The 18715-nt window shown below is 38.7% G+C and overlaps 1 protein-coding gene and 1 long non-coding RNA gene across 3 annotated transcripts in view; one reads left to right on the top strand and one right to left on the bottom strand.

The window, feature by feature from the left end:
- Positions 1–969: 969 nt before the first annotated feature.
- LOC133874861 (uncharacterized) lies at positions 970–6781 on the top strand. Its single transcript, XR_009901399.1, has 3 exons — positions 970–1506; positions 1609–2017; positions 6204–6781. It is a non-coding gene; the product is annotated as an uncharacterized LOC133874861 (long non-coding RNA).
- LOC133874860 (autophagy protein 5) overlaps positions 5983–18715 on the bottom strand; it is a 46033-nt gene continuing 33300 nt past the window's right edge. The window contains exons 6-8 of one of the 2 annotated variants that reach the window (XM_062312746.1): positions 17959–18102; positions 10547–10678; positions 5983–6484 (exon numbers count right to left, since the gene is read on the bottom strand). In XM_062312746.1, coding sequence (XP_062168730.1) covers positions 6165–6484; positions 10547–10678; positions 17959–18102 — 596 coding nt within the window. In that variant the 3' untranslated portion in view covers positions 5983–6164. The remainder of the gene's footprint in view (positions 6485–10546; positions 10679–17958; positions 18103–18715) is intronic. The other variant, XM_062312747.1, reaches the window with a different exon arrangement.

The raw sequence follows: 18715 nt of genomic DNA, 5'->3' as shown, positions 1-18715 counted from the left end.
TCTCAATTGCTCCACTTTTTAGTGGAAAAATCAATTCAATTTACTTTTATGCACAATAATAAGAATTTTACTTAGTATCTACCATTCCTTGTGAATCGACCTCTTACTTACCGAAAATTTAATACTTGCGAAAGCCTACACTTGGGTTTGCACTCTTTTTGATGCATCAAGTTTTTGGTACGTTGCCGGGGAATGTGTTTATGACACTGAGTTTAATTTCTGTTTTTTTTTTTTTTTAAAAAAAAATTTTTCTTTATTTTATCGTTAATGTTCTTTTAGTTTTGAAATGCAAGATTTGTGGAGCAATCCTTTCTCAAGTGTGTACCAAATCCCATTTTGCTCGTCTTACTTTGTCAGGTGCGCCTGTGACAAAACAACTATTGAATCCAAGACCAAACATAAAAGTAAATCTTTGTGACCATAGGGTCAACCCCGTATAATAGTAAGCTCATAGTTGTAATACCACATGTACTAGTGTACCATGTTATACGATGAAAATTTTGTCCAGTTATTTTGAAGAAAATTATACATAGGCATTTATCCATTTGAAACAATCTAAACATGTTGTAAAATTAGTAGCCTCGGGAGATATCATTTAGAAGAGTAAAACATGCTTAGTCCGCTGACATATCATAGGTTAAAGTGAAACCAGTTTCGTAAGCATTTACTTACCTCAAACGTTATCCATAGATTTAGACATCTTGAACTCCCGATATTGCGAAACATACCCTAAAATTAAACATAATATAACAAGAGTTCTAACCCAAGCACGTAAAAACCTAATAACAACCAGGCACTCTATTCTATCATTAACCCTAACTACCCATTTTTGGTCAAATGTTGGTATTGGGGTCAAGTGTTCGACCAACAAGGGTCAAACGTCCGGTCAAACACAATAAACGTTCTATGGGTACTAGAATGCATCAAAAACTCAAAAATCTACCCAAATCACTTTCTAGGTCAATCTGATAACAACCTAGGCACTCTATTCTATCATTAACCCTAACTATCCATTTTTTGTCAACCGTTGGTATCGGGATCGAGCGTTCGACCAACAATGGTCGAAAAGTCCGGTCAAACACAATGATCGTTCGATGGGTACCAAAATGCATCAAAAACTCAAAACCCCTACCCAAATCACTTTCACTGTCAAACTGGATAATAATTGCATTTCTTGTTTGGTGAATTTAGATTTTCTTCCTTGCTTGTGGATATTCTCTTGTATATACGCTTCTTTTACACCCTTGGGTCGTTTTGCTTTTTGGTCTTCTTTGACTGATATAGGCAATTCCTTTAATGGTGCTTGTCTTTTGATGAGGGATTTTAATTATGTTTTATCCCATGCGGAGAAGAGAGGTGTTAGGAATTTTGGAACCTCTTCCCATAATGATTTTGTGGATTTTGTTCAGTCTAATGCTTTGTTAGATTTGGGTTTTGTTGTTAACAAGTTTACTTGGAGCAATCACTGTTCGGGTTGGGCAAATATTCGAGAGAGACTTGATAGAGGTTTGGCAAATCACGCTTGGGTGCAATTTTTTCCTAATGCTGTGATTAATCATCTCTCAGCTTCTTACTCGGATCATTGTCCCATTTTGTTGTCTACTTCAGGTACTTATCAAAATATCCCTAAGCCCTTTCGGTTTGAAGTTTTTTGGACCCGAGATCAGTCTCGTCATTCAGTGGTAGCAAAGGCTTTGTTGCCTCTGGTTGAGGGTTCTCCAGCTTTTTCTTTGAGCAAGAAGTGGAAGAACACCAAGAACGCTTTGAAATCTTGAAATCAGATTCATTTTGGTAACAGTCAAGCCAAAATTAAATCTTTGATAGCTGATATCAGTGATATTCAATCTTATCCTCATTCTTCAGTTAATGCTTCTAGAAAGGTTGTCCTTCAGGTGGCCTTACAAGAGCAGCTTCTGCGAGAGGAAGTTTTGTGGAAGCAGAAATCTAGAGAATTATGGCTCACATGTATTGATCTCAATACTAAATTTTCCCATGCTTCTACTGCTTGAAGTCGCTGGTATAATTCAATTTCTAGTCTTACTTCTTTGGATGGCTCTAGACTCAATGGTAGAGAAAATATTAGTACTTATTTGGTTGATCATTTCATATCTTCTTTTTCTACGATTAATCCTTCTTTGGATGATAATTTATTGCAATTGGTTGTGGAAGTTATTTCAGATCAAGAGAATGTTACTCTTTGTGTTACTCCTGATGAGAATGAAATATTTGTAGCTAAAAGGAATTTGGTCTCAATAAGGCTCCTGGTCCAGATGGTATGACTGGTCTTTTTTACAAATCTTATTGGCCTATTGTTAAAAGTAGTGTTATCTCTTCAGTTCAACCTTTCTTTAGGGATGGTTATATGCTTAAGGAATTTAATCATACGAATATAGCTTTTATCCCTAAGGTGGATAATCCTTCTTTGGTGAATCAATTTAGATCGATTAGTCTCACTAACTTTAATTACAATATTATCTCGAAGATCTTATCAAATAGATTTAAACCTTTCCTTCATAAGATAGTTTCCCCTATTCAGTCGTCTTTTCTTAAAGGTAGGTCTATTCATGATAACACTATTTTAGCACATGAATTATTTCATTCCACGAAACACAAGAACGGGAATGGTGGGTTAATGGCTTTAAAGTTGGATATGGAAAAAGCTTTTGATTCTATGGAATGTGAATTTTTGTTGAAGATTCTTGCCTTGTAAGGTTTTCATCCTACCTGGATTCAATGGATAAGACAAATGTATTTCCACTTCTTTTTCCATTCTACTTGATGGAGCTCCTTTCGGTAAATTTTATCCTTCTCGTGGACTTCGGCAAGTTGATCCACTCTCTCCGTTTCTATTTATGTTAGGATCGAAGATCCTATCTAGGTTGTTTTTGAAAGAAGTAGAGTTGGGTAATCTTCATAGTATCAAGATGGCAAGCTCCTGTCCCACTATATCACATCTCTTGTTTGCGGATGATGTTATGATTTTTTTCTCGTGCCAATGCTCGCGAAGCTCAGGTGGTTCTTAACTGTCTTACCACTTATTCTAATTGGTCTGGTAAGCATATTAATATTGCTAAATCAGCTATGTTTTATAGTAAGAATTGTAGGACTGCTTCCAGGAATTCTATTAATGGTATTCTTAATCTAATTCAGGTCCCTACTCGGGCTAAGTATCTTGGTATTCCTTTTTTCTTGCACAAAAGGAAGTCTCAATCCTTTATTGATCTTAAGGATAGAATTTTCTCAAAAATCACGAGTTGGAAAGCACAGTTCCTTTCTCAAGCAGCCGGAACTACTCTTATTAAAACTATTGCCAATGCCATTCCGACTTATATTATGTCTATTTTTCTCCTTCCTAAATCTTTATGCACTGCTATTAATACTACTTTGAGGAAGTTTTGGTGGGGTTTTCCTCAGGATAAGAAGCATAACCTCTCTCTCCTTTCCTGCGAGATTATTTGTCAACCTAAAGCCCTGGGTGGTTTAGGTTTGAGATCGATGAAATTTCTTAATCATTCCCTGTTAGCAAGACTTGGTTGGAAGATGACTTCAAATCAACCACTTCTTTGGGTGGATATTCTTAGGGGTAAGTATCTTAAAAATGGTGCTTCTTTTTTGTATACTTCTTCTAATCCCTCCGCTTCTTGGCTCTGGAAAGGCCTTTTAAAAAATAGAAAGGTGGTTCAAAAGGGTGCTTGCATTTCTATTTCTTGTGGTTTGAATGTTGATATCTAAAATTCTCCATGGATGCCTTCCATACCAAAATTCAAGCCTATTTCGAATTGCAACTTGAATTTCCTGCCATCCTTCTCAGTGGCTGATTTGATTCTTGAGGGATAACGTTCTTGGAATGCTTTGTTGTTGTCTGATTTATTTGACCCCTTAACTATTCAGAGGATCCTTAGCATACATCTTCCTCAAGCTACTTCCTTTGATAAATGAACTTGGACTCTTTCTTCCTCGGGGACTTTCTTTGTGAAATCTGCCCATGAAGTTGCAGTCTTCTCTAGTGGTAGGTTGTCTCCTCTCTCTGTTGAAGCATGGCATTCCCTTTGGGGTTTAAAAGTTTAGGCTAGGCTTAAGCACTTTGGAAAATTGCTTGGGATATCTTGCCTTCTCGAGCAAATATTGGTCGTTTTGTGATCACAGATGAAGTGAATGCCTGGGTTTGTCCTTTCTGTAAGGGACCGCTAGAAACTCTTTGCCATATCTTCCTCGAGTGTAGTTTGGCCCGTATTCTTTGGAGGAACTCTTCTTGGCCTTTAGATACTGTTGGTTTTTCTTCAAGACCTATTGCTGATTGGATCTTTGCAATCATTTATCCTGTGGATCTTTTTGGCATTCCCACAGCTGAAGTTAGGGCATTTTAGCTGTTTGCTACTCTCACCTTGAATTGCATTTGGAGGTCCAGAAATCTATTGGTCCACGATGGTGTTCTTCTTGTGCCTCATGCAACTATTTCTTAGATTTCTTCTACTTTGGAGCTTCATACTTTAGCTTTGAGGGATGCTGCTCTGTTGTCTCTTTGGTTTCCTCCTCCGCTTGGTAGCCTAAAAGGAAATTTTGATGTTGCACTTCAAGGTACCTTCTCTGTAGTGGCTGCGGTTATTAGTGATGTTTTAGGGAATATTATTATGGCAGCTACTCATAAGCTTCACTCTTCTGATGCTCTTATTGGTGAAGCCTTTGCTGCTCTTCTCACTACCCGTATGGCTGCTTCTTCTGGTTGTAGTAATTTTATTCTCGAGGGTGATGCTCTCTTGGTGGTGTTAGCTATTAGAACCCCCTCTTTTTGCTTCTTGGTCGTTTGTAAATTATTTGTCTAACATTAGTTTGGGTTTTTCTTCTTTTCAAAGCTGGAAAGCTTTGAAATTGTTTCAATGTGCCAATTCTCATGCACAAGTTTTAGTTAAGTGGGCCACTTCCAATCTTGTTTTTGGAAGCATTCCCATAGGATCCTCCATTCTCTTTTCCATCTGGATTAGGAGTGGGAAAGATCCTCCTATGTTAAAATAAAATAAAATAAAAGTTTTTAATAACTTTATAAAAACATGTTAAACCATATCAACATGAGAGTTCATGAAAAATGAGAGCAAGTTCCCAACTTAGAAAACTATTCCATTTTAATAGAGATAAATCATGAATTCATCATGGTATGTTGAAGACTCAGAAAAAAGCATGGCAAATGACAGGAACATAACACCAACATCATGAAAAATGAGTTTAAGGTGCAAGGTTTACTTTAATAAAGATAGAAGAACATCAAAATCACTCCTCTCTCTCTCTCTAGAATTTTTCTTTCTCAAGGTTTGAGGTGGCTAAGGTGCATGGGTGAGGATTGTGGTCTAAAAGGCATGGGGAGTGCATAAATAGGCATGGGTGGAGTGGATAAGGCTAGATGATGTGGATAGTAAGTTAAAATTGTTTTTTAGACAAAGTTGAACCTTTCGGTGTACTACTTCGAACGTTCGGTGTAGTACTATTGGACTACTCATTATTTTTGGTGTATGACAAAACGTGGTAATCGATTACAAAATGGAGGTACATGTTGGCCTCAACCAAAATAACCCATAGAGAAATATGGGTCCTGAACCTCTTCCTCAATATCTGCATCAACATCTATATAATTGTAGAGTTGCCACATTTACATAAGTGGGCAAGTAAGTCCACAGTTTCAATAAGTATAAGGATCACTGAGTTTATAAAAGGTATCAATAACATATAAACAGTTATATAATTTTCATATTATTCATGCAATGGATCACTCTATGTAACGTTCTCAAAATTAGGTAATTGTGTTTACTTAACTTGGAGAGTAACTGGCAATTCCTCCTGATCATTTACCTGGTAACTGACTGGTGAATTTACCCATAAACTTATCACAGTAAAAAGCACGCGGAAAACGGAGTGGGGATAGGGTTGTAAGAATCCCTTGGTCTCAGACCTCTTATTTTCATGATTTCTCTCAAATGAAGCGCAAAGAAAAAGAAATGAATGGTTAACAGTACATTGATAATGCAACTGTGCAATTCTATACAAAAATAAATCAACTGCTTTTGAGATCACCACCAACATGGGCTTTTGTAGCCAAGTGGCACATCAACCTATAGCGTATATATGTGAGGAGAATGTTACTCCTATTGTACAGAATGTGAATAATTGAAATGTCATGTATCTGATGGTATTTTTACTTGTGGAAGTTTCAGGCACACACAAACATGAAGAAAGTGCTCAGGGTTGACTAAGTTGTTCACCACCCAAGAGAAAGGTATTTCCAATTTGGGTTGAATCCCTTGGATGCGGACAAGCTTCACTTCAGCATCACCAGAAGGGTAGCAAGACTCAACATGTTCACTCAAATTTTCTGGAGGAACTTTCTGTTCATCCTTATCTTCTTCTCTGGATGATTCCTCATTATTTAAGGATTTGTATGGAAAATATTCTGGTAGAAGACTTTTTACAGCATCATGTAATGTGAAGCAATTACCTGCAGTACAAGAAATATAAGAAGCTATGAATAGTCCTGAAGCTGCTGAAACAGTTTGGCAGTCATGCTCCCCATGATCAACGTCACAATTAGCAGACAGAGTATAAAGACCAACATAAATAGAGGAAACTCATCTTACACAAACGCACATGCAACTGGTCCATATGACAGCTAACGATATGAAAACCAAGATGAGTCAAAAAATACCTCTCTCTCTCTCTCTCTCTCTCTCTCTCTCACACACACACACACACACACACACACACACACACACACACACACACACACACATCTCAATCATCTTCTTCCCAAACCAGTTGCCATCTACAATTTCACTTGGCTAGTAAACCACAAGAGCAACAATTTCTTTTAGAAACTGAACTGGTAACCAAACAGGAAAAATGATTGGTTATGATTCAAAATACAATTGTATTAAATAAATAAAGTATGTGGTGCCAAATATAATTTACAGACTTATAAACTTCATGCATGTATTAAATATTTTTAAACTTCACATTATGATCCAAAAATAATAAGAGTTATTTAGAACTTGGCTGGGAAAAAAAGAAAATGTAGAACTGGCCGGTTTGACAGAAGCAGAACCGATTCACTAGTTTGTTGTTCAATCCCATTTTGATCCATCATACGGCTTAATGTCAACCGGACTGGAGAGGGGACAGATCCATAGTTCAACCCATTAAACTGCCAGTCTGATTCACTTTTTCAAAATTCAGTTTCACATTCTCACCAACTAATAGCAAATTTAGCTTGCATCCGCAAAAACTAGCAACTACTGCCATCAAAGAGATGTTTTATTTCCAATTTCGTTTAACTAATGAACAATAAGAGGTTCATCCATCCACAAATGTGACAACAAAAACTGAAAAATTGGATAAACTCTAAAAAATATCTAACTTGATTTTTTTAAAATCAGTAACAATAAATCATTGTTATCACCTCTCCAACGCCAAATTTTGAAATTTAAAAGGGGAAAAAAGACTTGAGAGACTTGAATTAAGGAGATGACATTAATCTTGAGTTCTTGACCATAGCAAAAGGTCTAGTTCGGGATTTTGAAGGCGAGTCCCAAAGACAAGGGATTGTAACACCCTAGTCCCATATTGAAAAGATGAGTAGTCCACATAGAGAGTGGGTAGTTTATAAGAGTTGATCATGGGTGCTAAGTTCCACATTATTTACTTACTAGATAAAACAAGATTTTATAAGTGATTTCTAGGGAAGTTCTAAATTGACTAATCCTTTTGGGGTGATAGCGTAGATGTGATTAACATTTTTCCCTAAGTCGTTACATTTCTAGCCTAATAGCAGCGACATATAGCATGAATTCCAATAAGAGGATGAAGAGGATTAGGAAAGGAGAACCATTAGAAACTCTGAGACCAAAAGCATATGCTCCCCTATAATCATCCTTGTGCTCTTACCAGAATTTGTCAAGTCCAGTAGTGGCCATGATGCAGGACAAACTCACAAAATTTAAAGAACCGTGAAAGAGAGAAGAGAAGAAGCCCGAAGGGAGGGAGAAACGAGAAACCCCGAAGGGGAGGGAGAAAAGTGAAACAAAGGGAGGGATAATTGACAAACTGTCAATCTCACTTTTCATTCATCTTAAGCTGTCAATTACAAAAGAAAATTATGCTTAAATAGACTAAGAGACTAAACCCTAACCCAAGGGCAACGCCCATTTGATAACTTGCCTAACATAACTTTATCGACTTACATAACATAACCTAAGACACTGACAATTTCCTTTCATTGAATTACAAAAATAACGGACTCATAAAAATTAAATAAAACATAAACTAATACACAAAATTAAAGCCTAAATAAAAATAAAAATCTTGCTAACGCATTCTGCATCAGGCCATCTAGTTGAAGACAACATTGGAATATTTTCATTAATTAAGGGATGTAATTGGCACAATCAAAACTATAAGGATGTAACCAAAATTGATTAGAAAACTTTAGGGACTAAAAACATAACTTTTTTTAAGTACTAATTTTTTTAGGAGAACGCAAAATAGGTGTACCACCCTAGTACAGGGGAGATATACACGGGTAATTTAAAATATAATTCAAATTAACATCTAAATACATCTATGTATTTTATAATAAATACTTCTTCCTGACTTGACCGCTCATTGTGCAGGCTGTCACCCTCAGTGACTGATCCACTGGGGAGACTTGAAGAAATGAAAAAATAGTTACAGTCTCTCCCGTCTACTGGTTTTTCCAATTTCAAGGGATTGAGCTGCCAACGCTAGAAAGCCATTGCGTGTTAGAACAAGCATTAGCAACTCTAAACATTCCAGCATATTTGCCAAAAAAAAAAAAAAAAATTGACCATTACTGAAATCCAGCCATTTAGTATTCTATGAAACAACAGCAAAAGCTACAGATCCAGAAACTGAAATTTAATGTCCCTTAAACACAGAATATTTCATTGTCACAAATGCAAAAACATAAGAGCCAAAAACATGACATTCGAAATCATGACATTTTATGTCTCCCAAAATACCCTCTTCAACAAGCTAGCAAATTCCAGAACCAAACAAGGCATTATCCACATAAACAAACGAATGGAAAACAAACAACCAAAGTTCCCTTTCTATGTAGGTATGAAGGAGTGGTTCACAATCTCACCCCTCTTCGTACACATGTAGGACTAATCTACAATTATCTTGCTCTGCTTCCTTCAGTTATTTACCGGAAATTTTTTTCCCAAAGCTGTAGTCTAAGTGAAAAATGCAACTCTACGTGGCACTTTCACTTGCCATATATCCTCCAAGAAAAATAGAAATCTCTCTTTTTTTTAGATCTTTATTAAGTGAGCTAACCTCCTTATTTCCGGCTGATGAAGAAACATCCTATGTTCACCATCCCCACGTATATTTGTTGCATATAACATTTCAAGAAATAAAACCGACGATTTAGTTCCCAATCATGGACTCTCCTAAAAAACCTAAGAGAAAAAAATAATATTCAGTTCAACCAATCCATACAACCCGATACTATTACATTCCTCACCATTGCAATGTGAAATAACTCTGAATAAGCATCTTTCAATGGCCTATCCCTGCACATAAGTAATGCAAAAATCGGTTTTGAGAACCATTTCCTACGTCGTATAGAACGAATTTAGAGGATAGGAAAAGAACAAAGTTTTCCTCTAAACTGGATTAGAAGAAATTCCGTTTCTCACATGTTTAAAGAACACATGTCAATTTAATAGACTGGTTAGAGAAACTTCCTCCAACCTAGTTTGGAGGAAAACTTTGTCCATAGGGAAATGATGGTCTCTCACCTATTGTTTGCTATTGATATGCTAATTGTTTGAGGAACCAATCAAAATGTATTAAATATATGTTATAAATATAAATGTAATATCACTTATCAAAAAAAAAAAATATAAATGTAATATCATTTGTCAATGTCATGATCTCACTGTTTTCGCATCCATACCGCCGTTGAAGTTTTTACCCTTGTCCAAACAACATGGAGTCCTGGCCCTTTTTTTCAGGGAAAACATCACCAAAGGGGTGTTGAGGGAATTATGTGAATCCCTATCATTTTTCTTAGAGGTAATGTGGTCAAGAGGCAACACCACATGACAACAATAGCAATCACGTATTGAAGTCTTCACAAGAAAACTGTGGTTTGAAAACTCAGATCATAACAACAAACACAAGAAACGTAAAGAATCAAATGGAAAAGTAATGTGGGTAAAGCCCAAACAAAGCAGTGTATGGAACTCCATTGAACAGAAGCGTAATTGAAATGAATTAACCACAAAGAGTTGCATGGCAATAAAGGCATATCAATTCTCTTTACAACTATTTCTCTTTTATTTTTTCTCTTTCCACTGACCATAAGAATAGGCAGTCCATAAAAATAGGCACTCTATTCTGTCCTGATGGAAAGTCCTTTTTCCCTTACTACAATCTAGTGTATAAGAAACAGAAAAGGCAGAATAATAAGTAATAAATTTAGCTCACCACATCTAAACACTCCTAATGGGGGGCCTACAAATAAGCCATGGCTTACCTTCTTCTCCATGGATCTCAACAGGTCGATTTATGTAAGAGATTTTGTCCCAACTATCAACTTGAGGAGCATCTTCTAGATCATCAAAATCCTCATTGACACTCCAAACGTACAATCGAACTGGAATTCTACCTAACCAAAGCTCCAATAATGAGAAGTTTATTCATAACAAAGATTACCAAAAAAAAAAAAAAAAAAAAAAAACAAAAAACAAAAAACAAAGAAGCAATGCCTACATTTTCCATAATAATAACGAGTTGGTTTACTATTATGAAACAAAGAGAATTAAAATAAAATAAAAATGACGGTGAAAAAGCAATTGCATAAAAGGCAAGATTTTGTGAAGTAACTACAAGTTTGAAACCGCGCACATGCCCTGAATTGGTTGTAGTACAATTTCCCCAAGTCACAAAACATAAAGGTTCATATCAACCAAACATTTTTTTTTTATAGGTAAGCAGAGAAATTTTATAAAAAGCATAAAGGCGCCCCTAAGCATATAGGAAATAAACAAAAAGGACACCAAGACAGGAAAAAAAAAAAAGAAAAAGAAAAAAGAAAAAGAAAAAGAAAAGAAGAAAGAAAATGGAACCCGCAAAAGCCAAAAACAGGAGGAAAACCAAGCACCCTAACAGGAACTAGCCTACAAAACCCAGATATCAAAACATTACAGCAAGGACCCTCTAGCCTTTCCCCGGCTAGAACCAAAACCCCTAACATAATAATTAATCGAGCGCTCTAAGTTCTTCACCTCTCTACTCCGTTTAAACTTAGGAGTGGAGAGTAAAGCTCTTGACATTGCTCTTCATCAATTTTAGACATTAAGTCCCAAACGCCCTTCACATTTCCCTCGTGCGAGATCCCTTCACATTTCCCTTGTGTGAGATCCCCAGCGTTTGAAAACAGAAATCACCAACCCCTTCGAAATCACCTCCCCTTGAAGATTCACCCACCTCTGAGGAAGACGAAAACAGAGGAGGGCATCCAAACACTGGAGAGACCACAGCCTACAAGCCTCAACGGGGCACCAACGCCCAGCATCTTCTCACCCACAGGCTAGGACGACGGGAGAGAAGACCCATCCACTTCATTACACTGCTCGGGGGAGAGAAGCCACGCCAAAGAAGAGGCTTATAGACCTTGTCACGAAAAGGCACAGGCGCCAGAGAAGAACGAGGACCCAGAGACAAAGGAGGGATGTTGATCGCCGCCACAGCCTCAGGGAAAGTTCTTGTTCATCTTCGAACCTTTCAACTTCCGAGAATGCCTTAGTAGCTTCTTGGATTCCGACGGGTAAATAGGCACCCCAGACTCCGACATCATAGGGAGAGAGAAGTGGAGTCTCTCACCCAGCTCAGAAGACGCCGAGCCACTGACATCCTTCCAAGACCGGGAAGGTATCGCCTAACTCAAAACCGTCTCCAAAGGAACATTCTAAGTCTTGGTCTGCATCACAAGCGAACTGCCAGCACAAGGCTGAGGCTCCGGAACCATCAACAGACTATCAGCAGCTCATAAAAATTAGATGACCAAGAAAAAGAGGATTATAGTTTAACTTCGGGGAAAGTACACTTTACCCCTCTAATGTATCCACCTATTGGCAATTTGACGCCCAATGTTTAAAAATTGGTAAATGACCCCCCTAATATAACAAACCTTGACACTTAAACCCTTTCGTCCACTTAATCCGTCCAAAGAAACGGAAAACAGGTCACGTGCCACGCACATGACCACTTAAAGCCCAGCTTTCCAAAATTATCCCTGTTCAAAACGGTGAGTTTCCACTCAACTCCATTTTCTCTTTTTCTTTTTTGCACGTGGTGACCTGATGACCTCCCCGACAACCAAGTTAGAGAACGAGTCGCCATTAAAGCTGCAGCTCAAGCTTTTCAAGAACAACCGGATTCCAAACCAAGAGGGACATGCTGCCAACTGGATTCCAAACTCTCCCCCCAAATTCCTCTCCCCTTGCCCCTTCAACCAAAGGACCCACCACAACCACCGTTTGTCTGAAAGTGTCCCCCAAAATTTCATCAAAACAAATCTCTCTCTCTCTCTCTCTAAGCGCACGGAAATGGATTCGGGTTCTCTGGTTGGCCGAGTCAGGAGGCTCCTCTAGTCCTTCAACGGCTTGAAATCTGGGTGGAAAAATCTACTGAGGATGTGGGTACTGGGCTAGAAGATAGAAAGGAAGAAGACACTAGAAGAAGCAAGTGGAAGCCAACTGTGTGCGCAGACTGAAGCCACGTGAACTGATTCTCTTCTAAATTTGTACCTTAGACTGGACTTGGTGGTTCCAACAACCAGCATTCTTATGTTGAGAATAGGAATGAGGTCCCGAATAGCACTTGCAACCGTGTCACTTTCGATTAGAATGGTGTCTACCTTAACCTGTTTCATTGTTATCTTTTGCGTGATTCATGCATGCCATTTGTTTGTTAACACTGACAGCTTTCAACCTTTTTTTCTAAAAAAATCTCCTATAATTCTTTGTCTTTGTTAGGATTAAAGTCAATGGTGGTTAAGGTTGTCAATGCACCGATTTGACCGTGAGTCACCAACTGGAGGGAGAGATCTAGAGAGAGCTTACATGGACTTGGGATGTACCATGTCTCCAGGAAGACATGTACGAGATAGACGATGGTGGAGGGAGTAACAGCGTGCTTTAATGTCCAAGCTAGCGCGTCCATGCTGGAGTCGCTCTTGCCCACGGCCACATACACGCTATCTTCCCAGTTTTGAACATCGAACGAAACCAAATTGCCTTCAACCTCTTCTCTGATCGATGCTATTGGTAGTCCAGTCTAAGGTAAGAGGCCTTAACAATTCCCAAGTTTCATGGTCAAAGTAGTAATAATAATAATAATAATTAATGAGAAGTAGTAATATGATGGGCATCACGGTTTGGTGCCCATCATATGGAAAGGCTGCACAGCTTGGTTCGGTGGGCCAGTTATGGAAAACACGCGTCTCTCCTGCTGCATGCCATGTTCGGTGCTGCTTTTGATGCTCAAGAAAACCGTGTCTCGATGCTGCCAAGTTTGCATGGTTCGGTCCCTCTGCTGATGGGATTTTTGTTATTTCTTTCTTCATCCTATTGTAAATGGTGTGGCAGCAAGATATGGGCTGAAAATCCTTTAAAAGTATCTAAGGCACAAGGGTGATGACTGTGGAGTTAATTTACGCCTGTGACCGAGCTTCAAAACAATGATAAGAAAGAGGCACTGAAAGAACTCTCCAAACAAGCATGTTTTTTTTTTTGATAAGTAATAACCTGGTTTTATTAAAAGCGTCAGGCGCCCCTTAGTACAAAAAAAAGCGCCCAAAAAAAGAATGAAAGAAACCCACCAAACAAACCCACAAGAACCTAAGCCTACAAGCACAAAGAACCCCAATCCAACCCACAAGGAACACACAAGAAACCCACCAAAAAACCCACAGGAACCTACACCCTAAAACACAACACCCGCAGCCCACAAGCAACCCACAAACTACAGAACCTGAGCCTTTCCTCTCCTACTCCTAGATTGCACACTCGCAACGTCGTAGTTTATGGAGCTCTTCAGATTCTGCAGTTCTCTCCTTCCTTTGAACTTATACCGCTTCCCCATACTACCCCGATGAAAATCTTCCTCAATGGCATCCAATAAAGCCAGGGCTGAATCTTCATCCTCAGCACCATCCGACTCCCACTCCAAGTGTAAGTCGGGAGGAACAACGCCCAAGGGGTGAGGAGAATCACTTTCCTCTCCCTGATCCCACAAAACAATCTCCCCAGATGGGCTAAACCCTACCGGCCACTCCTGAGATTGGATCAAACCATTTGTGTTGGGAGTCTCACCCATGTCAATGGTCAACGATTTGCATCCGTTCAAGGGGGAAGGAACTCTCGGAAGAAGGAACCCGCGCCGTAGACCCACTCCCCCACTTGGCATGTTTTTAAGAACATCAAAATACCAACCTAGAAACAAACTCAAATACTGGTCTATGAACAGGCACATAACCACACGATTTGCTAGAGCCGCAAGAACCAGACACCATGAGAGCCACAGAGAGAGATGTCTGCTTCTTGTTTACTTTGCATTATCACGTACGGTTGCACCTCCTTATCTCCTCTCCCCCACACCACATTTTAAATTCTTTTATACATATTATAATATTATAATATTACTGCAAACAAGCAAACAAATACGTCATCATTATTTTTCCTCCCTCATCGGGTACTGCAAGCACTCCCAGTCCCAGAGCAGGAAAAGAAGAATACTTTTATATTATAATACTATATATAATCAAAAAATGGTCCCATCTCTGATCTCTCTCTTTACATGATTTTCATTACTCTCAACTTGGATGGTTTTCTTGTTACCTAATTGCTCATGTCAGGCACTCAAAGAATCTTGCTAACTGTTTGGTTTAACTTGAACCTTTGGTGCGTCCATTTTCATATCTAGTAAAGCCAGTCTTGGATGGAAAAGCGTGTGCCAAGGGGGGGAGTTTTGCTATGCTGCTACCATTAATTACATCATGAAACCGGCTGGTGGTGATCTCGCCAGCTGGTTTTTGTTATAAGAAGCAAATATTTGGCTTTGCACTTTCTTGGGATTGAACTCATTCAAATTGATGGCTACCAGTTCAACGAGATAGGATACCAGTTCAACGATTCTAAAATTGTGTGCTGCCAGCTCAATGAATCCCGATGCTTGCCAATTCTGGAGAGCAATGTGCATGGTGCTTCCACATCTCACTTCCATCTAACACGTCAAAGAGTGTACACCAGCATGTGGCAGAACTTTCTAGCCCCACCTCTCCTATGTCTTCTTTTCCAGCACATATGGGGGGGGGTTCCCAACGACCTGGTGGAGAGCGAGCTCTTGGGGTGCCGCCGGCTATCGACAAGAAGGACCCGAACTATATATGTGAACGAGAAGGAGAAGGAGAGGATTTTGAGGGGAGAGGACAACAACGGGGCCTACTCTCAGGACCGCTATATCTTCCACGTCGTGTATATTCACCACGTCGATAGTGTTGCTGTTGAAAGCATGCATGGCACCAGCCCTATTTATCCAACCCCAAACATCAAGGAAGCTGAGAAGGATGATGAGAAAACAATGGTGGTCAGAATGCAACAGAAAGCCTAAATGAAACGGTGTGTTTTGGCTATTAAATGAAACATTGTGTTTTGAATAGAAGCAGGGGTGATTTTGGAAAGTTAAGCTTTAAAAGGTCATGTGCATGGCACATGACCTCTTTTTCATTACTTTTCACAGACTGAGTGGACGGAAGGGTTTAAGTGTCAAAGTTTGTTATATCAGGGGGGTCATTTACCAATTTTTAAACATTGGGTGTCAAATTGCCAATAGGTGGATACATTAGGGGGGGGTAAAGTGTACTTTCCCCTTTAACTTCACTTCCCCTACTTGAGACTTCAAATGGCCTTATCTAGTTAATATTGAGCCGTATATCTAAGTTTTTTGCATTAGTACCAGCAGTTTGGTTTTATTAAAGTTTCTAACTCAATGGTACTTATGCTAATTTCTAAATTATATAGACATGGTCAGCTAGGGGTGGGTATCGGTTTGGTCGGTGTTGGTACGAGTATTTTTGCCCGCCGAAGTCGGTTAATTCACCGACTTTATTTCGACAACAATATATTTCAAAAATTTCTGTTAATTCAGTGAATTCGGTAACTCAGTTAAATGTCGGTCGGTTCAGTCAGTTAAGTCTTTTTATATTGCAACAAGCCTATTTTATGGGCGAGAATGGGTTTTTTTGGGGACCCAAATGGTTTTCTTTTCTTGGCAAACAAGTAAAGCCAAAAATTAAAAAACTACCAAGGCCCATTTAACTGGTTTTTTTTTGGGTCTTCATCCTTTCATCAACTTTAACCAAAAATCAGCACATCTACTAAGTAAAATGACGTTGCCTCCCATGCTTCGGTTCGGTTTGGTTAACCGACGAAATAACACCTATAACGATTAACCGAACCAACGTCATTATAAATTTTTTATTCCGACTAACTGACCACCAAATTCGATAGAGGTGGTAGGCGGTTGATGACGGTTCGGTGACAGCCGGTAGGCGCTAATCAGATATTTTGCCCACCCCCAGGTCAGCTGTAATGGCTAACCACTTTTTTTTTTTCAGCTTTTCCATTTTTTCTTTTCCCTTTTTAATTTTGTTTTTGGGCATATGTGGCATGATGACATGGCTTTTAATACATGTGGCACAATTTCATTGGTCTTACATGAAAAAGATGCCAATTGGAACTTCTGCTGTGGGGGGGGTTGTTTTCCAATGAGGTTTTTGGGTCATACAGGATTGGGGTGTGGAAAAATATTAGGCGAGAGTGGGGGGATTTCTCTAGATTTGTGAGATTTTAGGTGGAAGATGGGTCTAAGATCAGGTTTAGGCATGATGTGTGGTGTGGGGATCATACCTTGAAGGCAGCTTTCCCGTTGTTGTTTAGTATTGGTTACAATAAGGAGGCCTTGGTTGGATATTATATTTGGTTTTCTAACAGTAATTTACATTGGAATATCATTTTTATTAAATTAGTGCATGATTGGGAAGTGGAGTTGGTCACTTTGTTCTTTAATCTTTTGTACTGTCTCAAGTTGCAACGAGGTGTCGAGGATTGAATTTATTGGAACACATCCAAAACGCGGACGTTCGAGGTTAGATCTTTTTATCATGTGCTTAGCCCCCTAGTTGCCTCTTCTTTCCCGTGGAAGGGCATTTGGAGAAGTAAGGCTACTTCGACAGTGGCATTTTCTGTTTGGACAGCAGGGAAGATTTTGACTTTGGATAACTTGAGAAAGAGGCATGTCATAGTGATGGATTGGTGTTGCATGTGTAAGAAGATTGGGAAATTAATGACCATCTCCTACTCCATTGTGAAGTGGCTAGAGATTTATGGGAATCAATTTTCTGTCTTGGTCATGCTCCCATGGGTGGAGCTGTTGGCTAGTTGGAGAGGCCAGTTCGGTGGCCATCGTAATATAGAAGTTTGGAGGACGGTTTCCTTGTGCTTGATGTGGTAATATCGAAGTTTGGAGAGAACGCAATGCTTAAAATTTTGAAGATTATGAGAGAACGGTGTTAGTTAAAAGCTATACTTGGGTTGCGCCTCTTTGCATTTTTTAATAAGATGAATACTTATTAAAAAAATTAAAAACTCAGGTCCTTATCTGTTACAAGGTCAAAACTCAAGGGGGATATGAGACAATCCCCCCCCCCCCAAAAAAAAATAATTATAAATAAATAAATAAATTAAGGACAACCACATCCCCAGTCCCTCTCCCAATACACTTGATTCACTGTTATCCAGAGCAAAGTAGCACTTAATATGATGTGGGGGGGGGGGGGGGGGGGTATCTATATTATAAACTTAAAAATTAGTAGTGTCTAGTCACCTGTCTTGACTTGTCCAGTACTATCTGTGTCACCAATACTTTGCCGAGATTTGAATGAGGATGAATATAAATCAGCTGCATATTCATCTCCAACTGTTTCAAGCTTAAGTTTAGATGATATCCGTATGTAGGCTTCCAAATTACCTGCCACACAATGTGTTAGAGCATCCCCCAGCTAAACAAGCTAATGAAATTGCTGCATTCACAATCAAATTTTTACCATGAAACGTATTTCTTCATACTTATTTGTAAATAATATTAGTGTCACAATGATTATAAATAAAGTTAAACAGAAGCATATATAGAGTTAAGGGATTTGGCTTATATGTTTCATATGGGGAGACGACTCCTTTTTTTTTTTTTTTCTTTTTTCAGAAGATTGAAACCACCATGTGTGCTTCATGGTGGCTACGGATTGTCACTAGACAAGAGTCTATTGACAAAGAGGAATCATATTTAAGATGAGCAAGCCAACAATCTTTTTTTTGATAAGTAATTGCAATTTAAAAGCCAACAATAGATATAAACTGATAAGCCAACAATCAGTTTGTTAACATAGAGGAATGCCAATTAGCAAAGTTTATATCGAGAAGTGAACCATTTTCTAATAAGTTATTATGACCTCATTACTAATGTTACAGTATTGTACACAAAGATTGACTTTCTATGGTAGATTTAACTCCATTGATCAATATACACATCATTAAATATTTGTTTGTTGGGGCCACTAAACAGATCTCACAGGTTTTCCATACAT

The sequence above is a fragment of the Alnus glutinosa genome, chromosome 8 (assembly GCF_958979055.1).
Source record: "Alnus glutinosa chromosome 8, dhAlnGlut1.1, whole genome shotgun sequence".
Classification (NCBI taxonomy): Eukaryota; Viridiplantae; Streptophyta; class Magnoliopsida; order Fagales; family Betulaceae; genus Alnus; species Alnus glutinosa.
Note: the sequence above shows the minus strand (reverse complement) of the source record. Positions and strands in the feature narration are given on the sequence as shown.